General features: G+C 43.5%; 1 protein-coding gene across 1 annotated transcript in view; it reads right to left on the bottom strand.

The window, feature by feature from the left end:
* The window catches only part of CSMD2 (CUB and Sushi multiple domains 2), a 621011-nt gene that overhangs the window by 218196 nt on the left and 378094 nt on the right, over positions 1 to 24721 (bottom strand). Inside the window, exons 14-15 of the mRNA XM_011955655.1 lie at positions 5703 to 6029; positions 1322 to 1516 (exon numbers count right to left, since the gene is read on the bottom strand). Coding sequence (XP_011811045.1) covers positions 1322 to 1516; positions 5703 to 6029 — 522 coding nt within the window. The remainder of the gene's footprint in view (positions 1 to 1321; positions 1517 to 5702; positions 6030 to 24721) is intronic.

The raw sequence follows: 24721 nt of genomic DNA, 5'->3' as shown, positions 1-24721 counted from the left end.
GAGGAAGACACCCTAACCTCATGGAGCACACATGACAGTGAGGGCGCAGCTTATGAGGACTTACTTTATACCAGGCCTGCCTACTCCATACACATCTGATAATTATCATTATCCCTCTTTTTTTTCCAGCTGGAAAATACAAAGGCTCAAGGGGAAAAGTGAATTGCCAGGATCCCAGCCTGGGCCCCTCTCACTCAAATGCCCACCTGGACCCCTTGCCACCTCCAGTGTTCTCAGTGATCCTTCGTCTCCCACCCACCCATCTGTAAGCTCTGGGTAATACTCTCTCTCAGGCATACTCCCTTATTCATTCTCCTGTCCTTCCTGTTCATGGCCACGATGCCCAGATTTGAGTTTAGGAATTGGGTAAGCCAAGAGGTCTCTTAAGTCTCTATCCTCTTTCTATTACATGAAATGTGAGGAAGAAGGTTTCTGCCTCCTAAAAGGAGAGAATCACATCTTTCGTCTCCTTGGACACTGTCAGTTTCCCCAAGGGGCCCTTGGGATACTCACTATTCATCCATTATTCACAAATATTTATTAAGTACCTATTCTGTGCCAGCCACCATGGTTGGTACACAATGCTTGGCACACAAATTTGGTGCACAAATGCTTGGTACACCATGCTTGGTACATAAATTTAACCTGACTCCTGCTTCAAGAAGCTTTATCTGTATTTTAAATGTTTGTAGTTTGGTGGAACAGATGGCAGGTCTTGCAAATTGAGTCAAAAACTGTCTTGTGTGGCGAGGTAGGACTGAGGAGCTGCCATCATAAGCCGTGTGCTTGCTGCAAGCTGTGTTTCTTCTGGCTGGTTGGACCTGAGTCTCCTGGAGATTGACCATGAGGATATCAATTCAGCATTTAACAGGGCACAAAGGCCGAGACTGGGAGACATCCCAGGGAATTGGGGAAAATTAACATGTGGAGAAGGGAAGAGTGGTAGGCACCTTGAAAGACCCGAAAACTCGCAGCACTGCTAATGCTACTTCGGGCTGCTGGAGTTCCCCTGGGCAGGAGCTGGAAACAGGGCTCTTAATGGCTGTGATATTGAGAGAGTTCTCATTTGAAAGAAGAGGTGCTTTTGATGCCTGACGTCCAGAGCTCTTTCTCTAATCTCTGTTTATGATTTAAATTCCTGTGCACAGTGTCCTTATGAAGCCCCTGCTATTCCATCATGAGGGTGAGAGAGTGGCCCTCAGTCCCAGGAGAAGAGCAAGGACAAATACAGAAAGGAACCACCATGGCCTGGGCTTCTTGCTCCCCCTCCCCAGCCTCTCTGGCTGACAACAGCTGCTGCCCCCAGCCTGCAGGCACATACCTTCACACCGCAGCACAGCGCTGTTCCAGACCACACTGCCCTCCTTCAGGACACAGGTGATGGTCTCTGAGCCCTGAGTCCCAAGGAAGCCTTCATCACAGAGGAAGGAGATGGAGCTGCCCAGCTGGAGGCTGTCCCCAAACCGTTTGCCATTTACTGGAACGCCAGGATCCGGGCACTCATTGTGTCGGAAGGCTGTGTAGATGGAGTTCAAGGACAAGATCAGACACTGCTGGAGTAGAGAAGAATCCTCAGAGAAAACAAGCTTCCTTGGGATGGTAAACCCTAGAACTCCACCACCTCCCCAAGAACTTGCCAGGTTGGAGGGAGAGCTAGACATCCTAGGACCTGGCCATCAAGCAGGTGCTCATTAAACTTGATTTCCTGCCTTCCCGAGCACCTAATCCCACCACTGCATTCTAATGGACATTTATAGATCAGGCAGTAAGCTAAGTGTTTCTGCTGTTAGCTCACTTATACCATATAAGGATTCTATAAAGTGGATCTTGTTACCCTACTCTACAAATGAAGAAACTGAGGCTCAGTGTGGTTAATGAGCTGATCTGTCTCCTCAACGTCAAATCCATTCCACATTTCCCTAACTTCAGACAGTTATGGGATCATTTCTGCCTGAGGTGAGCCAGACTCTCAATCCTGTGATGCTAATAGACTCTAAGCATCATAAAGGAGGTGCCCTAGAATTAACCCTGTCTGAAGCTATTTCCTTTATTTCCTTGCCTATTGACAGGGCTGCCTCTCACTCTACCCAGGCAATTGATAATGCAAAGAGTGGAGAGAGGACAGAGTCAGAACGCTGCAGATTTAATCGTGCTTTGCCTCTTATTCGTTACATGGTCCTGGACAACTTATGCAATCCTGATGAGCCTTAGTTTCCTGACTGATAATATGGAGATCATCCTTCACCTGCAGGGTCATTCTGAGATAGAAATGAAATGAAAGTTGATGTGAATATGAGAGTGGCGAGTGTTTGGTGCAGCACATGACAGATTGTAAGTGCTAATTGAAGATGAGTTCCCTTCCTTCTTCCCTTCTCTGCATAGGAAGATACTCTTTCCTGCTCGGTCTCTACCAAGCATGTTCCCTGCCTTCCTCCAGCAGGGGTGTCACAGTTCTCTTACTAAATGTCTCTGAAGCCAGGCTCTATTTGCACCCCTGTTGTTCTGAGGATGGCAACTTTCCAGTGGAGACCAGGATCTAAGGCTGCATGCGTATAGGCCACTTGAAAAAAAAATTTCTAGGCCTCTGAAATTCCCTAGTGATAGAAACACTTGCACATTCAGAAACAGCAGTGACCCTGGAGACTGTTGGATCTTGCTAGAGGCAAGAGGCCTGCAAACCTGACCCTTCCCATTGCAGACGAAGTAAGGGAGTCTGATGTGGAAATGACTGTGATGATCCCATGCAGGGCTTCAGCTGAGTGCCCAATAGCCTTCCATTTGAACGCCTAGGTCAGCCCAGACTTGAGTCTCCCAACCTTTCTTCGTTGAAAACTATGACCATGAAGTCACCCTGACATTTAGAAATGTGGTGTGGGAAAAAAAAGTGATGCCTGGGGCCTAGAAGTCCAGGCATTTTTCTTTCAAACCCATCAGTCATACACACGCAGGCACAGATACACACACCCACATATGAACACACACATGCATGTACACACACACACATGCAAATGCACAAAGCAGGAATATGGAGCTATTTCCAACATCTGGGAGCAAAAGCTCTGAGTCAAGGACTCACTTCTCCCTGTGTACCTTTCCAAACCTCAGTTTTCTGGCATGTGAAAGGGGTAGATCTTGTTTTATGGAGCTTTTGTTGTGAAGCTTCCAGTGAATGACTGTTGAGTGCTCAGCACCAGGTTCAGCCCATAGTAGGCGCTCAATAAATGGCAGCTACTGTCATCGTTGTTCATTATGTTCCATGCGGAAGAAGAATTAGCCTTGTTCCCAGGAGTTCCAGGGGTGGAGGTAGGATCACTGATCCTTGTTACAGGGACACAGACGTGCCTGCTAGCTGTGGAGAGAGCTGTCTGAGGCGGCAAGATCCCTGACACTGGGCAAATTCAATCTCAGCCTCAGTGACCATCAGTTGGGATGTAGGAGGAGATTAAAGTCCTGTGGGAGAGACTACACTAATTCCCTGACACTTGGCCATGGATGATTGTTTCATTGACTGCATCCAGATCGCCTCAGAAGCCTACCAAAAATGTAGATTCTCGGGCTCCATCCCTTTAGTGATTCTAATTTAGCAGGTCTAGGATGCGACCCAGATTCTTAAAAATTCTTTCTATCAATCCATCCAACTGTCTATTTGTATAAATGCATGAAAACTATCTGATACCTGTAATAGCATCCATCAATTGTTGGCAAGGATCATTTCTGGCTGGGGGGATTTTGGGTGGTGGTTAACATCTCTCCTTTGACCTGTCCCGTTTTTTGAGCATTTACATATTGGGTGTGTATCATTTTTACAATGGTAGAGAAACCTTGGAAAGAAATACGAGTAAGAGCTATCCTCAGGCCGGGCGCGGTGGCTCAAGCCTGTAATCCCAGCACTTTGGGAGGCCGAGACGGGTGGATCACGAGGTCAGGAGATCGAGACCATCCTGGCTAACACGCTGAAACCCCGTCTCTACTAAAAAAAAATACAAAAAACTAGCCGGGCGAGGTGGCGGGCGCCTATAGTCCCAGCTACTCGGGGGGCTGAGGCAGGAGAATGGCGTGAACCCGGGAGGCGGAGCTTGCAGTGAGCTGAGATCCGGCCACTGCATTCCAGCCTGGGCGACAAAGCAAGACTCTGTCTCAAAAAAAAAAAAAAAAAAAAAAAGAGCTATCCTCAGATTAGTCTGCTGCTCTCAAGATGAAGCTCAGCCCCTGGGCCACCAGCTGCCTCCTCTCCCAAGTTCCCGCTCAGTTTCCACACCTGCTGCAAACCTAGAGTTCTCAGCCCTCACCATCCTGGATAAGTGTGCTCCCCAGGATACCTCTTATCCCTGTTCTTTTCACTCCGCCAGGGCAAGAAAAAGCATTTACTCATTCATGGATCCTTCCATTCCGTAAACATTTGTTGATCCTTAGCACACACCAGGCCCTGTGCTGGGCCGAGGGATATAAAGATAAGGAATGCATGCTCGCCCCTTTGTAGTATGAAGCAGCATGGTCAGTGCTAGACTAGGAAGGTTAGGAAAGACAGAACTAGGCTCTCACCCTGCTTCTTCCTGCCCACAGGGGATGAAACAGGAATCCCCTGGAGGAGACATGCCCTGAGAAGGCTCATTGTGTCCTAAAGAAGAGTGGTGAGGAGAATGGAATGGGCTTTACCTGGCTGGGGATCCCAAATGGTCCACCAGGTAGCACCTAATGTCTTCAGTCCAACTGGACTTCAGAGATAGGTGGAAAACGGAGGCAAGACCTTTATGCCAAGGGTGGGAATGGGGGTTGGGAGATCAGTATGTGTTTGTGGGCATGGGGCACAGCTTACACTGGTGACTTGCCCTTCACAAGCAGCCTCTGGGAAAGGATCTAGTTAATTGCTCAGATGGACCCACCTCCAGCCACACTTGACTGTCTGTCATCAGCCAAGTCCATTGGATTTATAGCTTCTTATTACCTGATAACCACTTCTTGCTATCTTTGATGGCTTGCTATTTCTAGTCTCCAAGCTTCTGCCGCCCCCCCAACCCCCTCTGTAACCACGAGATACAGAAATAAAAATAATCACTGCAGAGTTTATGCTGCTTCTAGGGAAGGGGCCCAGGATTGAAACTGGAGGTGGCAACTTTCAGATGATGGCCCTGAGAGGGGCTATGAGGAAATTCCCTAAGAGTTGTCCCCAATAAGTCTGGGAGCCCAACAGAAGTGTTGCTCCAAAGCTGTGATTCTGATTTGACTATAGGAATGGGAACCGGGCAAAGCAAAGTGAGCAGCCCTGCCAGGAATGCAGAGGTCAGCAGCAGGCAGGCATTCAGGGTTTTGGGAGAGCACCTCAGAGAGGGCATCAGGAATGAATGAGAATGATACAGACTTTCTTTCTCTTGGACTCTCCCTAGTTCTGGCTGGGTCTTGTAGGATGGGGAAGATTGGGGCAAAAATGAGGTTCCAGGCTCCTTTTACATTATATATCACAACTATGGGAGATAAATGCCCTTCAGAGAGGGACTTCCAGAAAAGAGCACCCTGCCTGGCAGCCAGTGCTTTATGCCCTTTCTTGGTCATGCTGGGAGCTCCATGCCTGGGCACTGCAGCCCTGCAATGCTCTGGGAACTACCCCATCCACATCCCCTCCTCCCTCCATGGGAGCACCTTCAATCATCTTCAGAGGCAGACATTCAGAGGGAGGGCCAGCTGGTGGCAGAGGGAGGACTCACTGGTAAAGGTGATGTTGAAGCCCCTCTTCCCTGTGGAGTGGTCAGTCTGGAACTCGAGACGGGCCACGTGGCCACTGCTTGTGATGGAGGAGGGAAGCTGGTTTCCTGAGAAGGTGCCCAGGACGGGCGCCTCGGCAGTGGCCCCATCCTTGATGACCAGGAAATCAAACTGAGGCTCCACGTCAATGTCGTTGAAGGCCAGGTGGATGCGGCTCTCAGGCCTGGCCAGGATGAGCCAGACGCAGTGGAGGTGGTTGCCGTAGTCCTCTGGGTAGTTGGGAGACAGGACAATCCCAGATGGGCTGGTGAAGTTGAAGAAGCAGGAGACTGCAAGAGAAGAGCAGTGGAGGTCAGTAAGCGTCCCCAACATTCTGCCTAAGCCACTGAGGGCTGGTAGGGGAAAATCTTAGTCTAAAAAGCAATAGAAAGAAAGAGTGGCACAAGGGTTGGGCTGGACTGGCTGGGTTCTGAGCTTCAGGCGAGGAGACATGCTGGGCTCCATGCTGGACTTAGCAATGGATAGGGCCCCTTTGGCAAAAGGCAGACATGGCAGAACTGGTCTTCTCTTGGCCCCTCTCCCCTGGTCAGCACGCTCACCTAGGCAATGTCCTCGCGTTTTGGGTCCCTTGGGTGTGGCAAAGCCCTAACTCAAGCCTAAGTGTAGAGTCACAGTCCCTGACCTCTCTCAGCTGGGTTTACAGCAGAAGGAAAGGACACTGCTTAATGACACAGCGATGCTAATTTCCCAGGCGGTAACCGGGTGGAGACAGTCCAGGACCATTTGTCTCCTTCAAACATTTTTGATGGGAAAATGATAGGTGTGCCATGGGATTCTGACAACCCCAAGATACCACACTATGCTGAAGAGATGCCAGGAGCACCATCTTTCAGAGACCAAAGCTTCTGAAGAAACTGGGGGAGGGAGGTGACAGCGTCCATTAGGATCCCCATCCACGTCCTGTTCTCTCTCCCCTATTTCACCCTAAGGGTCCACCCTTCTAAAAACCCTTATTTTAAGCCGTTTTCATGTCAACTACTAGCAGACTCTGGAATAAGAATAGGCAAAGAAAGTGCTATAAATGAGAAAACAAACAAATACTAACACAAAATTATAAAAGAAAATGATAAAATGGAAAAAAATTGCAATGCCTATGACACAGGAAAAGTATCAATATTGAATTAGAATCTTTATCTAAGAACATCACCAAGATGAGTAAAGAGAGTGCTTAGAGGATTCATACGAAAGAAAATAGAATTAATATGACAACACAGTCCATTTCAATAGAAAAAAATATATGATCCAGTATTGTTGAGGCTTCATGGAATCTGATACATGCATTTACTGCCAACTGCAGAGCAAAACTGATAGGATCCTTTTTGAAGGGAGTATATAAGTTCTTAACTAGAGCCACAAAACTACTCCAAGACTGACTCAGTAATCTCTAGGAATTAATTCAAAAGAAAAAGAGCAACCTAGCCAAAGATGTTTACAATGACATAATTTTATTATAGAGGAAAAATGCGAACAAACTATATGTCAGCCCAATAATGTGAGGTAAATTATAGCCTTTAATGTGATGCAGTTTGAGTGCAATCATTAAAGTGATAAATATGACCCTGTAGAAAGAATGTTAAACATAATTTTAAATAATGCAGTAGATCATAAAATTATATGCATGTTTTTGATTATAGCTATTAAATATTTGTTTATATATGGATAAAGACTGGACATGAGTCCCCAAATAAAAACTGTATCAGGGTCATAGGCGTTCAAAATGAAACAACATTTAATTTTGCTGATTGCAAAAATGCTGTAGGTTCATTCTAAACATCTTTTAATATATACAAGTAAGAAGAAGGTAATTCCATATATGGATAAACATTTAAGTCCATTTATAATATTTATATAGATGTTTGGTGTTAATTAAATTGATATGTAAGTGAGTAAAATATTAGACTTACTAAATGTAATGATGCTAAGATGAAAAATACTAAAATCATGTTTGCCAAAGGGGGAAAAAAACAAAACAAAAAAATTGGTGACTCCTTGTGATGAGTTTAGTCCTGATTCTCCCTGACTCTGCCCAGCTCCCTCTTTTTTTCTGCATGAAGTATTTCTTTTCCAGTCCGCAGCTGTAAAAGCCCTTGTATGCAATTCAGCAAAGTAAGCCTGGTTCCTAAGACACATGCGGTCTCATCCCTGTAGTCCATGTATATTTTAAGTATAGAAAGAATTCGAGCCAAGGGGAGAGAAGGACATGAAAAAGCTTTTAGGTAATGCAAGATCTAGTTAATGGCAATTATTATTATAGATTATTGAGGGTTTAATAAGAGTAGACACCATTCTAAGCACTTTCATCAATTAATCAATGTAACTGTCACTATAACGCTACAAGGTAGGTATTGTTATTAACCCCATTTAAAGATGAAGACACTGAGGCACACAGAGGTTAAGTAATGCAGGGCCAGTAAATGGTAGCGCCAAGGCCAAATCAATGAGCCTGATTCTAGAGACCAAGTTCTTACTAACTCCCCAGTGCTGTCTCTCAGCATGATAATAACACTTCCCACTGGGCCTATGTGATTGTGGAGTCTTAGAAGGTGTTCCTTGAATCTGCTGAAGATTCATCTGTCAACTTGAAATATTACATTAGCACTGAATTGGGGGTCTCTAGGCTGGACATGGATGCCCCCACACAGCCATCTTATCTCCAGCTTTGTGGGAGTTCAGTTGGGAACATAATGTAAATAATGAGGGATCAAAACTGAAAGGCAAAGACCTTGAAGACAGAGGGGGCAAATCACAGGGCCTGCTAAGCAAGTCCAAGGCAGATGAAGACAAAGAAAGGTGCTACAGTTTCAGAGGGAAGATGGTCAGGGGTATTGTGAGTATGTGAGCAAATAAATTTGCTGCAGAGGAGTATTTAATTAATAAGGCCTGAGCCCCTCTCCCCCTCTCCATCACTCTATCAGTGTATTATTTTTTCTCTAGAACCTTTTACCAGGATTGCCATGTTGCAAAGCTCCAGGGGCACCATTTTGGAATTTGAGCGGCTATATATGATAGCTCTGCTTATCATTCTCTAAAATTATCTTGTTTACATGTTTAGCTGTTGATGGTCAGTCCCTCCCTCTCCCCAACATATACACAGATCTTTCATGAGAGCAGAAATCTCATCTGATTCTGCTGACTCCCTAGTGGCTCCCACAATGCCTGGCACATCGTAGGTGCTCAACCAATATTTGCTGAATGAATCAATGAGTACCTAATGGTTGAAACCATTCTGAAAGAAGGTGACATGAACATGTGGGCCTCATAACCCCATCCCACTCCAAACCTCAACCAACAGATTGACCGAAGTCTGTACAAATATTAATAGATGGATACCTGTGTCAACTCTGGAAAACAGAGAAAAATACTGTGCTGTAACCCTTCATAACCCTTCATGTATTTATCTTAGACATAGTACAGATGTGCCCCAAAATAATTTACAGTGGAAAAGGGTATGAATGAGCCAAACTGTTAAATAGCAGAGGCAACAGAAAGCTGCTCTTAAATATCAAAGGCCTCAAAAAAGTCCTATTCACATCCACTCAAAGACGTCTCCTATCCAACCTAGAGATGAATTTAAACAACAAACTCAAGTAGGATAAAGTTGTGGTTAACAAAAAGCATAAACAAAGATTGACAATGAGCAAATAAAGCAATATGGTGATGAACTTAAATAATTTCTGTAAACATAGTTATAAAATGAAATGCAAGTGTGACAAATATTCCTTGAAAGAGAAAATATAAGACATTATTCCTGCCTAACCTCAGGGTAGAATATTCCAGATTATACTGACACAAAGAGTAAAGTTGGAGCAAGGAGATATGCTAATTTGCTCATCTTGCGAGAAATTCTGTTTTGTAGTTTCTGTAGTTAATTAGAGAAATATAGGTTGGAGCATGCTTTTAAAGATGTTAGGTGTAATTAGTAATAGAATATGAAATAGCTTATCTTCAAAATTACCAAAAGGGAAAAAGCAAAGCAGTCAGTTTAGGGAGGAAAAAATAAATTCAAAGGAAACAACAAGGAAGCATGGGGTAGGGGTGTTGTAACATAAGATGCTTTAAAAAAGATAAAACATCATTTATGACAATAAATGTATACAGGTTAATCTCCTAGTAATATATAACCCTCTCTTTGGAACAAAACATACAGCTAAGAGAAAGTGACTCTGAATACTCAAAAGTAAAGGAATAGGCCAAGATAGCTCAGGCTTTACATTAGAAGAGTGTTGTAATTTATCAATACAAGTCTCAAATATTCCTATTTAATTGGTGGACTGGGCTCAGGGCATCACCGATTTTAAAAAGTTCCCCAGATGACCCCAAATTGCAGTCAGGGTTTGAGAACTACCGGTGGAGGCAAATGTGAACAACAAAAAAGGAATTTTAATATTAATATCAGATCCTTGGATATTATATTACACCTGACTCTTCGATGATCCTTTTCTTATGCCAAGAGTTTTCTGGACAGCTACCAAGAGACATTTCTTATTATACCTGGAAGGAGACAGGGCTGATAAACTGACACTCTTAGAACAAGAATGTGGCCTTATAAAGCTCTCTTCCATCTCAAGTGAGTACTCAGACCTGTTGCAACAAGGGCAGGAAGAGGAAGTGTGCATTGTTCTACAAAGATCTAATCTTTGTTGCTCTGGAAAATTATGTATGCATGTTGTATTGTAATATTTCTGTAAGAGAATAGGAAGAGCCTGCTTCACAGTGTCTCAAATGAGGGATTTAAAAAAACGTTGTAATTGGATCTCATCACCATCAATCACCCAGGTTAAAAGAGGGAGATCAGGCACCTTCCTCCTTCAGAGTAGTGACCAGGCTGTGCTCATGGATCTTGACCTTAACTAAACTTTTAAGTCAGAAGTTTCAGATTGTTGACAAATAATAAAGGTGGGAAACTTATTAACAAGTAGATGTGTAATTACTGTGCGTAGCATTAGGTTATTTTTAACATGAGCTTGAGTAGAAAATAAAAGGGGCTTGTTGAAGACCCCTCTTTTATTGTGTTTTTCTTTTGGTGTTGTCACCAAATAAAGAGAGTTTGCAATAGTCTTGATAGAGACCTAAAATAAAAACCAAGTATCATATTTAAAACATGGATAATGAGCCCATTCCAAAATAAAGATATGACAGTTATAATACTTTATTCTCAAAGCATGAAAAGAGACAAAATAAAATATACTAACCTGAAATCAAGATCAAGATAAAAAGGACCTGAAAATATTATGAGTGTGTATATTATATGAAACCGTGTAGTCTTCAAACAAGGAATGCAACCTTCTTTACAGGTGCCCATGGACTATTACAAAATTGACCTTACATTAGGCTATAAGAAAATCCCCATAAATTCTACCACAATGCAAAAACTGTTGGGCCACATTTCTGTTCACAGTACAGATAAACTAGACATCAATAAGAAAAGAACAAGGAAAAATCCATAATCACTTTAAAATTCTTAAAACTCTTTCCATATAAGTTCCTGAGTTCAATGAGGAAACAAAGCTGTCAATACAGACTTCTTATAATGATGATGATACTAGACCAAAGCTGTAGTAAGGAGAAAATTCATAGCTTTATTCATGATTAAACAATAAAGAAATAAAATAAGTGCAATTAGTGTTTATACTTAAAAAGTTACCAAAAGAATAACTGAACATGATTAAGAAGAGAAGAGATAACAAACTTAGAAAAGATGAAAACAGAAAAAAAATTGGCTTCTGAAGGGATCATTACAAATTTCTGATTGGTCTGCTCAATAAGTAGAAATAGAAAAGATAAATGTACATAGAGATAGGAGGCTATAATAACACTAAGGTGATAATCCAACTATAAAAGAATACTAAACATAACATATGAAATACAGATAAGATGGAGAATTTCCTAGATAAATTTGAATTACCCAAATTAGCATGAAGGGAAAAACATGAGGAAACTGGAAAATACTTAGTGGGTAGGTAGTTTCAGGGCCAGTGCTTCAAAACTGTAAACAAACTTGTAATAGCCATGCTATTTAAATTGACATGGATGCAGCTGGAAACCATCATTCTTAGCAAACTATCACAAGAAGAGAAAACCAAACACCGTATGTTCTCACTCATAGGTGGGAACTGAACAATGAGATCACTTGGACTCGGGAAGGGGAACATCACACACTGGGGCTTATCATGGGGAGGAGGGGAGGGGGGAGGGATTGCATTGGGGAGTTATACCTGATATAAATGATGAATTGATGGGTGCTGACGAGTTGATGGGTGCAGCACACCAACATGGCACAAGTATACATATGTAACAAACCTGCACGTTATGCACATGTACCCTAGAACTTAAAGTATAATAAAAAAAAAGAAAAATATGTATATATATTAAAAAAAAATTGATTTTGATATAACACTCCCATAACAATGATATGTATGATACATACACAATCATATCCACCAACACAATGACACACCTACAGTATAAAAAATCCTTCATGCAAAGTGTTAGAAAATCAAATGCAGCCCTACAACAATAAGCCAACATGACCAATATAACAAAAACAACATAACTGTACTGATAGGCAGAAAAAAATTTTTTAATGGAGAGACAAACTATGTTCCTGGGTGAAAAATTCATATTACTAAGATGAAAAGTGTCCTAAATCATGGTACAAATTTAACACAATTCCAGGCAAGATCTTTTTTTTTCTGGAACTTAAAACCATTGCAAGATACATCTGTTGGTAAACAGGTGAAAACAGCCAAGCTCTCCTTGAGACAGATAACGAATAATAGCATATAAGGTGCTAGTTGGCATTCTGAGAGCTTCCTGTATCTTAACTCATTAACTCTCACAGCAACCCTCTGAGATGGGTACTATTATTAACCTACTTCACAGAGACAGACACTGAGTCCAAACGTTAAATTAACCTGCCCACAGTCATACAATCACTGTAGATGACAGAGCTGGGAAGATGAACCAGTCAGGCCAGTATCAGAGCCCAAGCTCTCAACCATGACGCCTACTTCCTCCCAGTGGAGGAAGGGCTTGCCAACCCAGATATTAAATATTAAAACATATTATGAAGCTATAATAATATAATTTATACTATATTGACTTCAAAAGAGAGATCAACAGAGCTGTAAAAGAAAGTCCAGAAAAGGAAACAAAAATACATGATGAAGGGGGCTTTTCAAATTAGCAGAGGGAGGGTTGATTGATCAATGCATGACACTAGAACAAATGGCTAGCCAGTTACTGACAGGATTAGATCCACACTTCATCCCATGTACTAGAGAAGTCCTAGAAGAAAATATAAGGAATATTTGTACAATGTCGGAGGTAAGGAAGGACTTTATTATTATTACACTAAAATTAGAAATCATAAGGGAAATTTTAAACTACAGAAATGGAAGGTTTTAGATTTCAAAAATCACCATAAACAAAAGCTGAATAATGACAGATGAATGGAGAGAAAATATGTGCAAGTTACTACATTTAAATATTTACTATCCTTCACCTATAAAGAATTGGAATTTGACAGAAAGATGTACATTCAACTTAGAAATATTGGCCAAGGAAGTTAAGAGGCAACCAACAAAGAATAAATAAAGTTGGCTAATAAAGAGGTGAGAAAACATATAATGTTATTAGAAAACAAAAACTTAAAACAACAGAGCTATTGAGTTGGCAAAACAAAAAAAATGGCGTGGAACTTTTTGAGAGAAAGGAGACAAGCTGGCAGGGCAGATAAGGACCAAGCAGTCAAGAGGTACGAGGAAACACAGGAGAGTGGTGTCATACAGATAAAGAAAGAGGGTTTCCAGAAGGAGGAAGGGCCATCTGTTTTGACAGCCTGCTGAGCGCCATGTATCATCTTGGCTGAAAATGATCCACTAGGTTTCAGCAATACGAGACTCATTGGTGAGTTTGGTGAGAGCAATTTCAGAGACGTAGTGGACTCAGAAGTCAGAATGGAGTGGAGTAACAGGGTACTGGGAGGTGAGAAATGAACATAGCAAGGGTACATGGACATCCTCCTACAGAAGTTTGGGTATGAAAGAGACTTAAAGAACCTGCAAGGAGATGAGGGTGTGAAGAAAGATGCTTTTTATTTATTATTATTACTGAGACAGAGTCTCACTTTGTTGCCATGCTGGAGTGCAGTGGTGCAGTCTTGGCTCACTGTAACCTCCGCCTCCTGGGTTCAAGTGATTCTCCTGTCTCAGCCTCCTGAGTAGCTGGGACTACAGGTGTGCGTCACCACGCCCAGCTAATTTTTTTTTGTTTTGTTTTGTATTTTTAGTAAGTAGAGATGGGGTTTCACCATGTTGGCCAGGATGGTCTTGATCTTTTGACCTCGTGATCTGCCTGCCTTGGCCTCCCAAAGTGCTGGGATTACAGGCCTGAGCCACTGCGCCCAGCCAATATTTTTTTTGTTTTTGTTTTTGTTTTAGATGAGAGCATCCTGAGAAAATTTCAATGTTGATGGAATGCAACTTGCAGAAGGAAAGTGGCTGAAGAGTTAGCAGAAGGAGGAAGAATATGAAGCATAAGGTTCTTGAAAAGGTGAAAAGTGAGGAAGAATTTATAGCTAAATGTATTAAACAGTGGATTGCAACCCATTGCTGGTCACAAATTTCATGTTAAGAAACAAAACAAACAAAAAACAACAACAAAAAATATAATTTTGTTTTTTGTCTCCTCCAAATCTCAGGTTGAAATATAATCCCCAATGTTTGAGGTGGGGCCTGGTGGGACTCATAGGGGCAGATCCCTCTTGAATGGCTTAGTGCGATCCCCTTGGTGATAAATGAATTTCTGTGCTGGTAGTTCACATGAAATCTGGTTTCTTAAGAGTGTGGTGCCCCCACCCTACCTTGCTCCCCCTTTCACCATATGATACACTGACTCCCTTTTGCCTTCTACCATGACTGTAAGCCTCCTGAGACCCTCACCAGGAGCTGAGCAGATGTTGGTGCCATGCCTGTACAGCCTGCGGAAACATGAGCCAAATCAAACCTCTTTTCTTTATAAATTACCCAGCCTCATGTATTTATAGAAATACAAGAAAGGTCTAACACAGAAAATTGGTACAAGGGGTGTGGGATGTTACTATAAGATACCTGATGATGTGGAAGCAGCTTTGGAACTGGGTAACAAGGATAGGTTGAAAGAGTTTGAAGGTCTCAGAAGAAGAAAAGAAAATGAGGGAAAGTTTGTGATTTCTTAGAGACTGTTTAAATGGTTGTCACCAAAATGCTGATAGAAATATGGACAGTGAAGGCCAGGCTAACAGGTCTCAGATGGAAAGGAGAAACTTACTGGGAATTGATGTTAAGGTCACCCTTGCTACTCTCTAGCAAATAACTTGGCTGTATTAAGTCCATATCCTAGGGCTTTTTGTAAGTTTGAACTTAAGAGTGATGACCTAGGGTATCTGATGGAAAAAATTGCTAAGCAGCGAAGCATTCAAGAATTAGCATGGCGCTGGGCGCAGTGGCTCAAGCCTGTAATCCCAGCACTTTGAGAGGCCAAGACGGGCGGATCACGAGGTCAGGAGATCGAGACCATCCTGGCTAACCCGGTGAAATCCCGTCTCTACTAAAAAAATACAAAAAAATAGCCAGGCGAGGTGGTGGGCGTCTGTAGTCCCAGCTACTCGGGAGGCTGAGGCAGGAGAATGGTGTGAACCCAGGAGGCAGAGCTTGCAGCGAGCTGAGATCCGGCCACTGCACTCCAGGCTGGGCGACAGAGCAAGACTCTGTCTCAAAAAAAAAAAAAAAAAAGAATTAACATGGCTGCTTCTAACAGCCCATGATCAGACACAGGAGCAAAGGGATGACTTAAAGTTGGAACTTACATTTGGAAGAGAAGAAAAACATAAAAATTTGGAAAATTTGCAGCCTGGCCCTGCGGTAAAGAAAGAATCTAAGCAGTCTGTAGAGCAACCACTTGCTAGAGAGATTAGCATTACTGAAAGGGAGCCAAGTGCTAATGTCCATGACAATGGAAAAAAGGCCTTGAAAGCACTTCAGAAATCTTTGCAGCAGCCTCTCCCATCATAGGCCCAGAGGCCCAGGAGGAAAGAATGATTTCAGACACTAGACCTAGGGCACCGCTGTCCTGTGCAGCCTTAGAACATCACTCCCTGCATCCTGGCTGCTCCAGCTGCAAGCACAGCTCAAAGGGCTCCAGATACAGCTTGGGCTGCTGCTCTGGAGAGTGTAAGCTTCCAAAAGCCTTGGCAGCTTCCATGTGGTGTTAAGCCTGTGGGTGCACAGCATGCAAGCATGAAGAAGGCTTGGCAATTTCTCCATAGATTTCAGAGGATGTATGAGAAAGTCTGGGTACCCAGGCAGATGCCTGCTGTGGGGCTAAGCCTTAAAAGAGAACTTCTACTAGGGCAGTGTGGAGTGGCAATGTGGGGTTAGAACCCCTACAAAGAGTTCCACCAGCGAAGTACCTCCAGACTCCAAAATGGTAGAGTCATGGCAAGCTTGCATCCTGAGCCTGGAAAAGCAGCAGGTATTCAAGTCCAACTCATGAGAGTAGCCTCAAGGACTGCACTCTGCAAAGCTACAGAGACAGAGCTGCCCAAGGCCTTGGGAGCTCACCCCATGCACCAGAGTGCCCAGGATGTGGGATATGGGGTCCAGGATTATGTTGGATCTTTAAGATTTAATCTCTGCCCTGCTGGGTTTTAGAATTGTGTGGGGCCTGTTACCCCTTTCTTTTGGCCAATTTTTTCCTTTTGGAATGAGAATGTTTGCCAAATGCCTGTACACCATTGTATCCAGGAAGTAAACAACTTGCTTTTGATCTCACCAGCTTATAGGTGGAAGGAATTCATCTTCAGATGAGACGTTAGACTTAGGACTTCTGGGTTAATGCTGGAATAAGTTAAGACTTTGGGGGACTATTGGGAAGGGATAATTGTATTTTACAAGGTGAAAAGGACATGAGATTTGGGGAGCCAGGGGCAGAATGATATGGTTTGGATATTTGTCCCCTCTGAATAGCACATTGAAATGTAATCCTCAATGTTGGACATGGGGCCTGCTGGGAGGTATTTAGATACAGGGGTTAGATTCTTCATGAGTGGCTTAGCATCATCCAGTTGGTTATAAGCGAATCCTGGCTCTGGTAGTTCATGTAAGATCTGGTTGTTTAAAAGAATGCAGTACCTACCATCCACCCCTCCCTCATCTTGCTCCCACTCTTTCCATGTGATACACTGGCTCTCCTTTGCCTTCTGCCATATTGTAAGCTTCCTGAGGCCCTCATCAGGAGTTGAGCAGATCTTGGTGCTATGCCTGTACAACCTGCAGAACTGTGAGCCAAATTCAACCTCTTTTCTTTATAAATTACCCAGCCTCAGGAATTTCTTTATAACAATGCAAGAATGGGCTAATAAAGGAAGAGAATAGGAAATGTCTGAGTTCAATGTAAGTAGTAAAGGTAAGTACTGTTTGTGAAATGTATGTTGCAATTGTGTGCAAGTGCATACAAAGCCACAAGGTAAAAATACATTTCTCACTGTTCTGTAAAAAGTTTTTAAAGGTTCCTTATCTAAAGCATAAATCGAGTTATGCTAGAAATTTAAAGGGGAATTGTATTTTGATGGGAGAAAGGATTGATAATCTATTATAAAAGGTGGGAAGAATAGAGGAAGGGTGAGGATGGGTGTTGGTCTGTAGGCTTGGCGTCTTTAGTATTTGAAAATTGAGAGTGTTGCCTGTGAGGTGGAGTAAAGTGAGGAGAAGGGGCTATTCATAGGTTCGAGGAGGGTAGTGAATGTTTGGGGTAGTTTCCATGGAGAAATGGAGAAGAGAATGACTTGAGAAACACAGATGGATTGCCAGGTACTGTTGTAAGCCTGACTGAGATTGGTGTTCATGAATTTATAGCAGTGCCAATTTGCCTGGCTGGGCAATTTTCTCCAGCAATGCTCACCCAAGCAGAAGTGGCCCAATCGGATTGTTCTTGCTTCAGTGTATGTATCTAGATCTGTAAACTGAGGCAGCTCTACTGATTAAGCTATTGTTGAGCTGGAAACAGAGGCTTCACAAACCCAACCTTAAATTTCTTTCACCTCTTTCTGGTCAGAAGCTCCATGTATGTAAAGTTGTGTCTCAGTCATTTTAATGTCATATCTGGCACTGGAGCTTGGTGAAAGTTATCATTTAACTGTGTTAGTTCCAAAGACACTGTGTGAGTTTCTCAAGGTCACCTGCATCAGGGCGAAGCTAGTTACTGGGTAGGGCTTATCCTTATCATAAACAAGATTAAGTTAACTGTAGGCTCCGTTCTCTCTAACGAGAGTACTGAGGATGCAGTCTAGAAACTCACACACATTCCAAAAGGAGTATGAAAGATAAATGGGCAATACTGGCTGCGCATTTCCTGAGCACATGCGTGTCCTCCTAGATTCATATTTGATATAATCCAGTCCAAAAGCCATACATTCTGCCCAGGTTATTTATTTTTTCTTTAAAAAATTTTTTAGAGATGGGGGTCTCACTATCTTAGGCTGTAGTGCAGTGGTGCAATCCTAGCTCACTGTAGTACTGAACTCCTGGGCTAAAAGTGATCCTTCCACCTCAGCTTCCCAAGTCGCTGGTACTATAGGTATGTGCCACTATGCCTGGCTAATTATTTTTATTTTTTTTAGAGATGTGTGTGTGCAGGAGGGGGAGGGGTCTCACTATGTTGCTCATTCTGGTCTTAGACACCTGGCTTGTACTCAAGTTTTTGTGTTTCTTTTTTTTTCTGCCTTTTCTTTCCCAGTTTCTACCTCTTGGACAGGTAGAATTTGAGCAGAGGTGTTCTGAGACAAATTAGAAGGGCATTCCTAAGACACTTTGGTTCTTCCATAACATCTTCTCCAGGTTTTCCACCTCTAGCTCTGACCATCCCTTGGCAGTCATTTGAAAGCTTTCCCCTCTACCTGACTTTTACCTTTTGAAACATGAATGGATCCATTTCAGGGTCATCTTCTCACTTGCTTGTCCTCTTTAGGGCACCTCATCCCCACATAACTCCTAAATGCATGCCTACAGGAAAGACATTTCTTCTGAATGCCAGACCTGTGTATCCAGTGGTCTTTGAAATGTCTCCACCTAGCTCAAGTATTGATGGAGTGATGGAGCACCTGCTGTGTGCCTGCCACTATTCTAGGTATGGGATCAGCAGCCACCAAGATGGATAAACAAGTCCTTTGACCCTCTGAAGTTTACATTCTAAGAGGTGACAAAAAAAGAATGAATGGCATAGGGGTGGGTTGCTTTTAATAAGGCAGCAGGAATGGCCTGAGGAGGTGGCCTTTGAAATGTGGCCTGATGATAAGGAATCAATCATTCTAAGGAAGGTTCACCACAGGGGGAAAGAATTACAAGGGCAAAGGACCTGGGGTGGGAATGAGCTTGGTGCATGTGAGGGACAGAAGGGAGAGCAGCATGGTAGGTAGAAGCAGGGTGATAGATGGAGTAAGGAACACAAGATGAACTGAAGAGGATGACAAAGTCTTTTAAAAATCATGAGAGTCAGTTTGGATTTTATCACAGCAACTTAAACAAAACATGTCCACAACTGAACTTTTTGTCTTCTTCCCCAAACTTGGTTCTCAGGGGCCAATGTTCCCCAAACTTGGTTCTCAAGGGAACCAAGGTTCTCTGGGACCTGGAATGTTCCCTGGCATTAACAAATGACTCAGCCCTTCCATCACCCAGGTATGGGTTTGCCCTAGGCGCTCCTCTCACTCCCTACTCTTGCTTCCTTTATGCCACTGCCTCCAAAATAAATTCTAGTAACCCAAAGCCTCCTACCACACTCCAGACTTGACGCAAAACTGTCTGATGTACATCCCTCCTGGAGATCCTATTGACACCTCAAATGCATGCCCAAAATTGAACTCTTTATCTATTTTCTTAAGCCTCTTTCATTCCTTATCTCCATGAATGACAATACCCAGTTGCCTAGGCAAAATATATCAACTCCTTCTCCCTCGCTCTCATATTCAATCAGTAACTAACTTCTGTTGATTCTATCTCTTCAGTATCTCTTGTACTTGTCACATCCTCATCACATCCCTATTAAGTGGAGGCCCTCTTCCTACTGCCATAGTCTACCTCGTGTCCTATTTTAAATTTCACTCATTTTGAATCCATCCTCCATATCGGCTCCAGGGTCAATTTTGAAAATCACAAATTCTTTTGCTGTTACATCCTTGCTTGGGACTTCTTAAAGACTCCCTGCTGCACAGAAGATAAAGTCTAGACTCCTCATAGGGGCACAAAAGACTCTCAGTGACCTAAGGCCCTTGCCAATCTTTTTTATTTTTATTTTTCCACTCTCCCCACCCTCCCCCATTGCACCCTACACTCCAGTCAGATTAAACTACTTGCAGCTCTCCAAATGTGCAAGGCTAATCCATGTTTGTATTTGTACCCCAGTGATTTTTTCTAGAATGTTCTCTCCTCCCCCACTTATTCTTCCTAGCTGCCGTGATAGAGTCTACACGACAGGCTCATTGCACTCAGGGCCTCAGCCACTCTTGGCTGTAACTACACTAGCTTGAGGGCTGTGGAATAAAATCCTGCTGCCATAGACCCTGGGTGGCCAAGCATCTTCCAAACCAAATGCTCTTTCACTCAAGGTGTTGGCTTTGTTTATATAATAGCAGCAATATAACACTGCTACTAATAACTATAACAAAAATAGGAAAATAATACAAAGAATTTGCTGTATGATTGGTGCAACAATGAATCAGACATATACAGGTCTGCCCTCAGGGAGTTTATAGTCTAATGAGGGTGCCAGGTAATCCACAAATAAAATAAGCATCACTTATTATGGTAGATCATACTAACTGTTTACAATCATTTGTTCTCTCCTTGCCCTTGCTATACATCTCTTGAGGTGGTGCTTTCTTCCCTATTCCCACTGACTTTGGGCTTAGTCTTGCAATTTACTTTAGCCCACGGAATTATCAGTGGACATGACATAGGCATTTCCAAGCAGAGGCTTTAAAGGTACTTGGGTAGTTTGGCTCTGTTCCCTGAAGCTTTTGCCTTCTGGCATGAGAACAACATGCTCTAGGCACAACGTGGTCCTTCAGCCTGTGTCCCAGAATGAGATGTTATGTGGAGCCCAGGAGAGCCCTGCAGAGCTGCAGCTGACTTACAGCCCTCTTGAGATAAGAGTAATAAATAAATATTTATTGTTGCAAGTCATTGAGAGTTTTGGGCTGTTGATGTCACAGCAAAAGTTGACTAACACACTTATAAAAAAGGGTATGACGGAAATAAAAAGTGAAAGATTGCTCTTCTGGATAAGGTGGTTATAGATGGTCTCTCTGGGAATGTAACAGTTAAGGAATGATGAGCTGGAGCCAGTCTTGTGAGGGACATTCCAACATGGTGAACTGTCAAGTGGAAAGGCATTGAGGTGGGCAAGAGTTTTGATGGAAGAGTGGCATGGGATGAGGGGGAGAGAGGTAGGAAGGGGTTAATCATATAGAGCTTGAGCTCCTTTTTTTTTTTTTGAGACAGAGTTTCTCTCTGTCGCCCAGGCTAGAGTGCAGTGGCACGATCTCTGCTCTCTGCAAGCTCCGCCTCCCGGGTTCACGCCATTCTCTTGCCTCATCCTCCCAAGTAGCTGGGACTACAGGTGCCCGCCACCATGCCCGGCTAATTTTTTCTGTATTTTTAGTAGAGATGGGGTTTCACTGAGTTAGCCAGGATGGTCTCGATCTCCTGACCTCGTGATCCACCTGCCTTGGCCTCCCAAAGTGCTGGGATTACAGGCGTGAGCCACCGCGCCTGGCCCAGAGCTTGAGTTTCAAGTCAGCGACAAGTAAGAAAAAAAACAAACCACTACATATAGCCTCATAGACCTTTGACTCAGAGATCCCTCTTGGCATTCAAATCATTCACTGAGGCCCAATTCCTTTCTTGGCATGAAGTCTTTGGCATATCAGGGTGCCCATATAACATAGTGCCCAAACTAGTTTTGAGAATGAAAGGTGGCACTATGAATAATTACCTAGAACAAAAGATGTAAACTGGCATTGTCCCAAGCGAATAGGGATATATTGTCACCCTACTCATGGTAGCAGCTACGCATGAAACTAGCTTTGCTTCAAGTTCCTCATTCATAACTCAGTCCCCTCTGGAACTGGAATCCTAAACTGAAGCTCATTGGTAGGGGTCTGATGATTGCTAACTTCTTGCCCTCTACGGCTGAACCCTGTTACCTGTATCCTATAGAGGTTGGCTAGGTTCTTGGTATAAATTACATGACTGTTTATCAGCATAACCTCTGGAAATTACCCACTGCCTGGAGTTACCCTGTGGCCATGACTGATTCTTGCCACACCTCTGGAATAATGCAATGCACCCGCCAAACCATTCCAGGTGCTTACCCTGGCCTTTAGGCCCTCTTCATTGAGATGTTTAGAGGTCTTTCCCAAGGCCAGGCTCTGCACTGGGATTTTCATGCATTCCTCAATGGCTGGCTGAGGAACTCACGTTCCCAACTCATAGGAAAGATTCTGATACCTTATGGAACAAAGCATGAAAAAGATCCCCTGCCTATGCTACTGGGAAGTAGCTGAGTCCACACTCCTGGGGCTCAGCTTTTACCCTGAAAACAGACCATAAGTTCTTTGGAAAATATATATAGCCAGACCAAGCTACCATGCCGAAGTTGGAGCAAATATGAATCCTTCTAATAATTGGGGATTTGCATGTATTTTTCACTTATTAGTTGTACACATTTGGGAGAGAAGAAGAGGGCAGTTACTTTATATCATTGAGTTCTTTCTCTCATATATAAAAATGGGATTAATAACTTCTAAATTACAGCTTTGTTGTGAAGACTCAATGCAATGAAGTTTGTGAAGGCATGGAGCACAGCACCGTGCTGGGCTCAGGGAAGGTACACATTCAATTTTGGTTGAATTTGAAACAAGAGGGACATCCCCACTCTGCTGCTGATAGGTGTCTCCATGCATGTTTCTGCTTGGTGTATCTCCTAGTCTTAACCAGCCTACTAAGGCAGCAAAAGTGGTGTCTCCCCACTTCTCCCGTACCACACCCTCAATCCAGCAAGACCCCAGGCCAAAAGGTTTGCTCTTTGATCGTCAGTCCCTCCTCTCCTCAAGGAATGAACAGGTAACTCCAAGTCCAGAAGATTCTGACAAAACTCTCCATTTGCAGGAATGACTGACTGCTCAGCTGCCAACTGTGACCTGGTGAGGCACCTTCTGTGAGCAGATCTGTGGGCAGATCACTTAGAAAGGAGAGGCACTATCAGCTGCACGGGGGTACCTGGTACTGAACAGCTCTTCACATGAGTGTTGGATATTCTGTCAGTCCTGAATCTCACTGTGAGATTCTGAGGAACTGTGACATGTTGGGGAACAGAGAGAAGTCCAGATGACCCAGTCTTTCCATGTTCCAAGCAAAGGCTACTCAGAAGTGCTTATCTCTTGTGAGATCCCACAGCTGCCTACACCCAGCCCCCAGGATCCTATGAGTGATACTCATAGGATCTTATCCTTGCTACATGGGTAAATCCCAGCTGGTCTCTATGCCCAGCTAAGGTTAGCTTCAGCTGCTCTTATTAACCTGGTCAGCAGACACAGGTATTAGCTAGGAAAAAAGTATCTTGGCATGATGTAATCGAAGAGCTCAAGTCTTCCCATTAGCCCAGAGGAATTCAAGAAAGGGTGTGGATCACATCTTCAACAACTCAGGGGATGTTCTCAGGACTATAGGCCCAGGTCCCTGGGTCTTTGAGGTACCCAGGTCCTGTCCTCTTCACCTGAGCCCCTGAGCTCTGTTAGAGACCTTCATCATGCATTCTAAGCCTGTTCATCAGAGCATCCTCACTCAGGGAGTCTAGAACTGCCATAGTCCATTCATGCCTCAGACCACGACCCACTGAAGACTGGAAAAGAATACATGCTGGTTGTTCTCCATGAACTCAAGGAAGTACATTTGGATTTTCCTCCAGGGGAAATACAATAATCCAAGGGAGTCTACAGGTAGCCTGGGAGAGCTCCCTGTGAGACCATGGGGGAGTCTGATCTGAGTCCCAGAGCAAGATGAGAGTTGATCAGGTAGCCTAGGGCCAGGAACCTTTTCTCTGAATCCACCTCCCCTGAGTCCCCCAAAAGATTGCTCTTGTACATAAGGCCTAGAGGAAGGGCCAATCAACACAAGAGGGGTAACCCAAGGCTCTCTTAGAAAGCCAAATCCTAGAAAAGGTATGTAGTGCCTTCCCCAAGGACCACAGAGTCTGAGGACACCCATGTCACTGAAGGCTGATAGTAATGCACATATGCTCAAGGAAGATGACAAATTCACCAAGAGGCTCAAAGAACAGGGTTGGGGTATTGATAGAACTTCATGCTCCAGCTTTTGAGCCAGCAGCTATGAAAACAGACGCTGGTTGGGGAAACTCTGTGTTGGCCTCCATAGCTCTCTGAGTCAGGCATGGCAGAGCACAGTGGAGAACGCATACACACAGCTTTGCACATTTTACAGAGAAAACAGAGCCTGTTGGCTTGATCCCAAAGGTGAAAGCTGAAGTGAGAATGACAGAGATACCCCATCCCCCTACAAGTAGAGGTCATAGCCCAGGATTAGACTCCTAAAGCTTGGCCAGTTTTCCTAGTCCCTATTCCACGCAGGTAGCTGTGGTCCTAATATACCTTGGACCAGGACTCTTAGTTGTAGGAATAAGGCCTTTGAACTGGGCCTTGGATTAAGCTGTATTCACAGTTTGGTTTTGGACAGATTCCTGGGTTGGATTGGACTGAAATTTTGCCTGTGCTACAATCTTCCAAGAAGACTTCTGAAATTCTGCCAGTTGGAATGAATTTTTCTTCCTCTACATTCTGGTAGCACTTTGTGACCACATCTATGGCTGCAATAATTCAGAGACTGTTTTAAAATAAAAGTACATGCTT

Source organism: Colobus angolensis, unplaced genomic scaffold (genome assembly GCF_000951035.1).
Source record: "Colobus angolensis palliatus isolate OR3802 unplaced genomic scaffold, Cang.pa_1.0 Scaffold4, whole genome shotgun sequence".
Classification (NCBI taxonomy): Eukaryota; Metazoa; Chordata; class Mammalia; order Primates; family Cercopithecidae; genus Colobus; species Colobus angolensis.
This window is presented reverse-complemented; position numbering and strand designations above follow the sequence as displayed.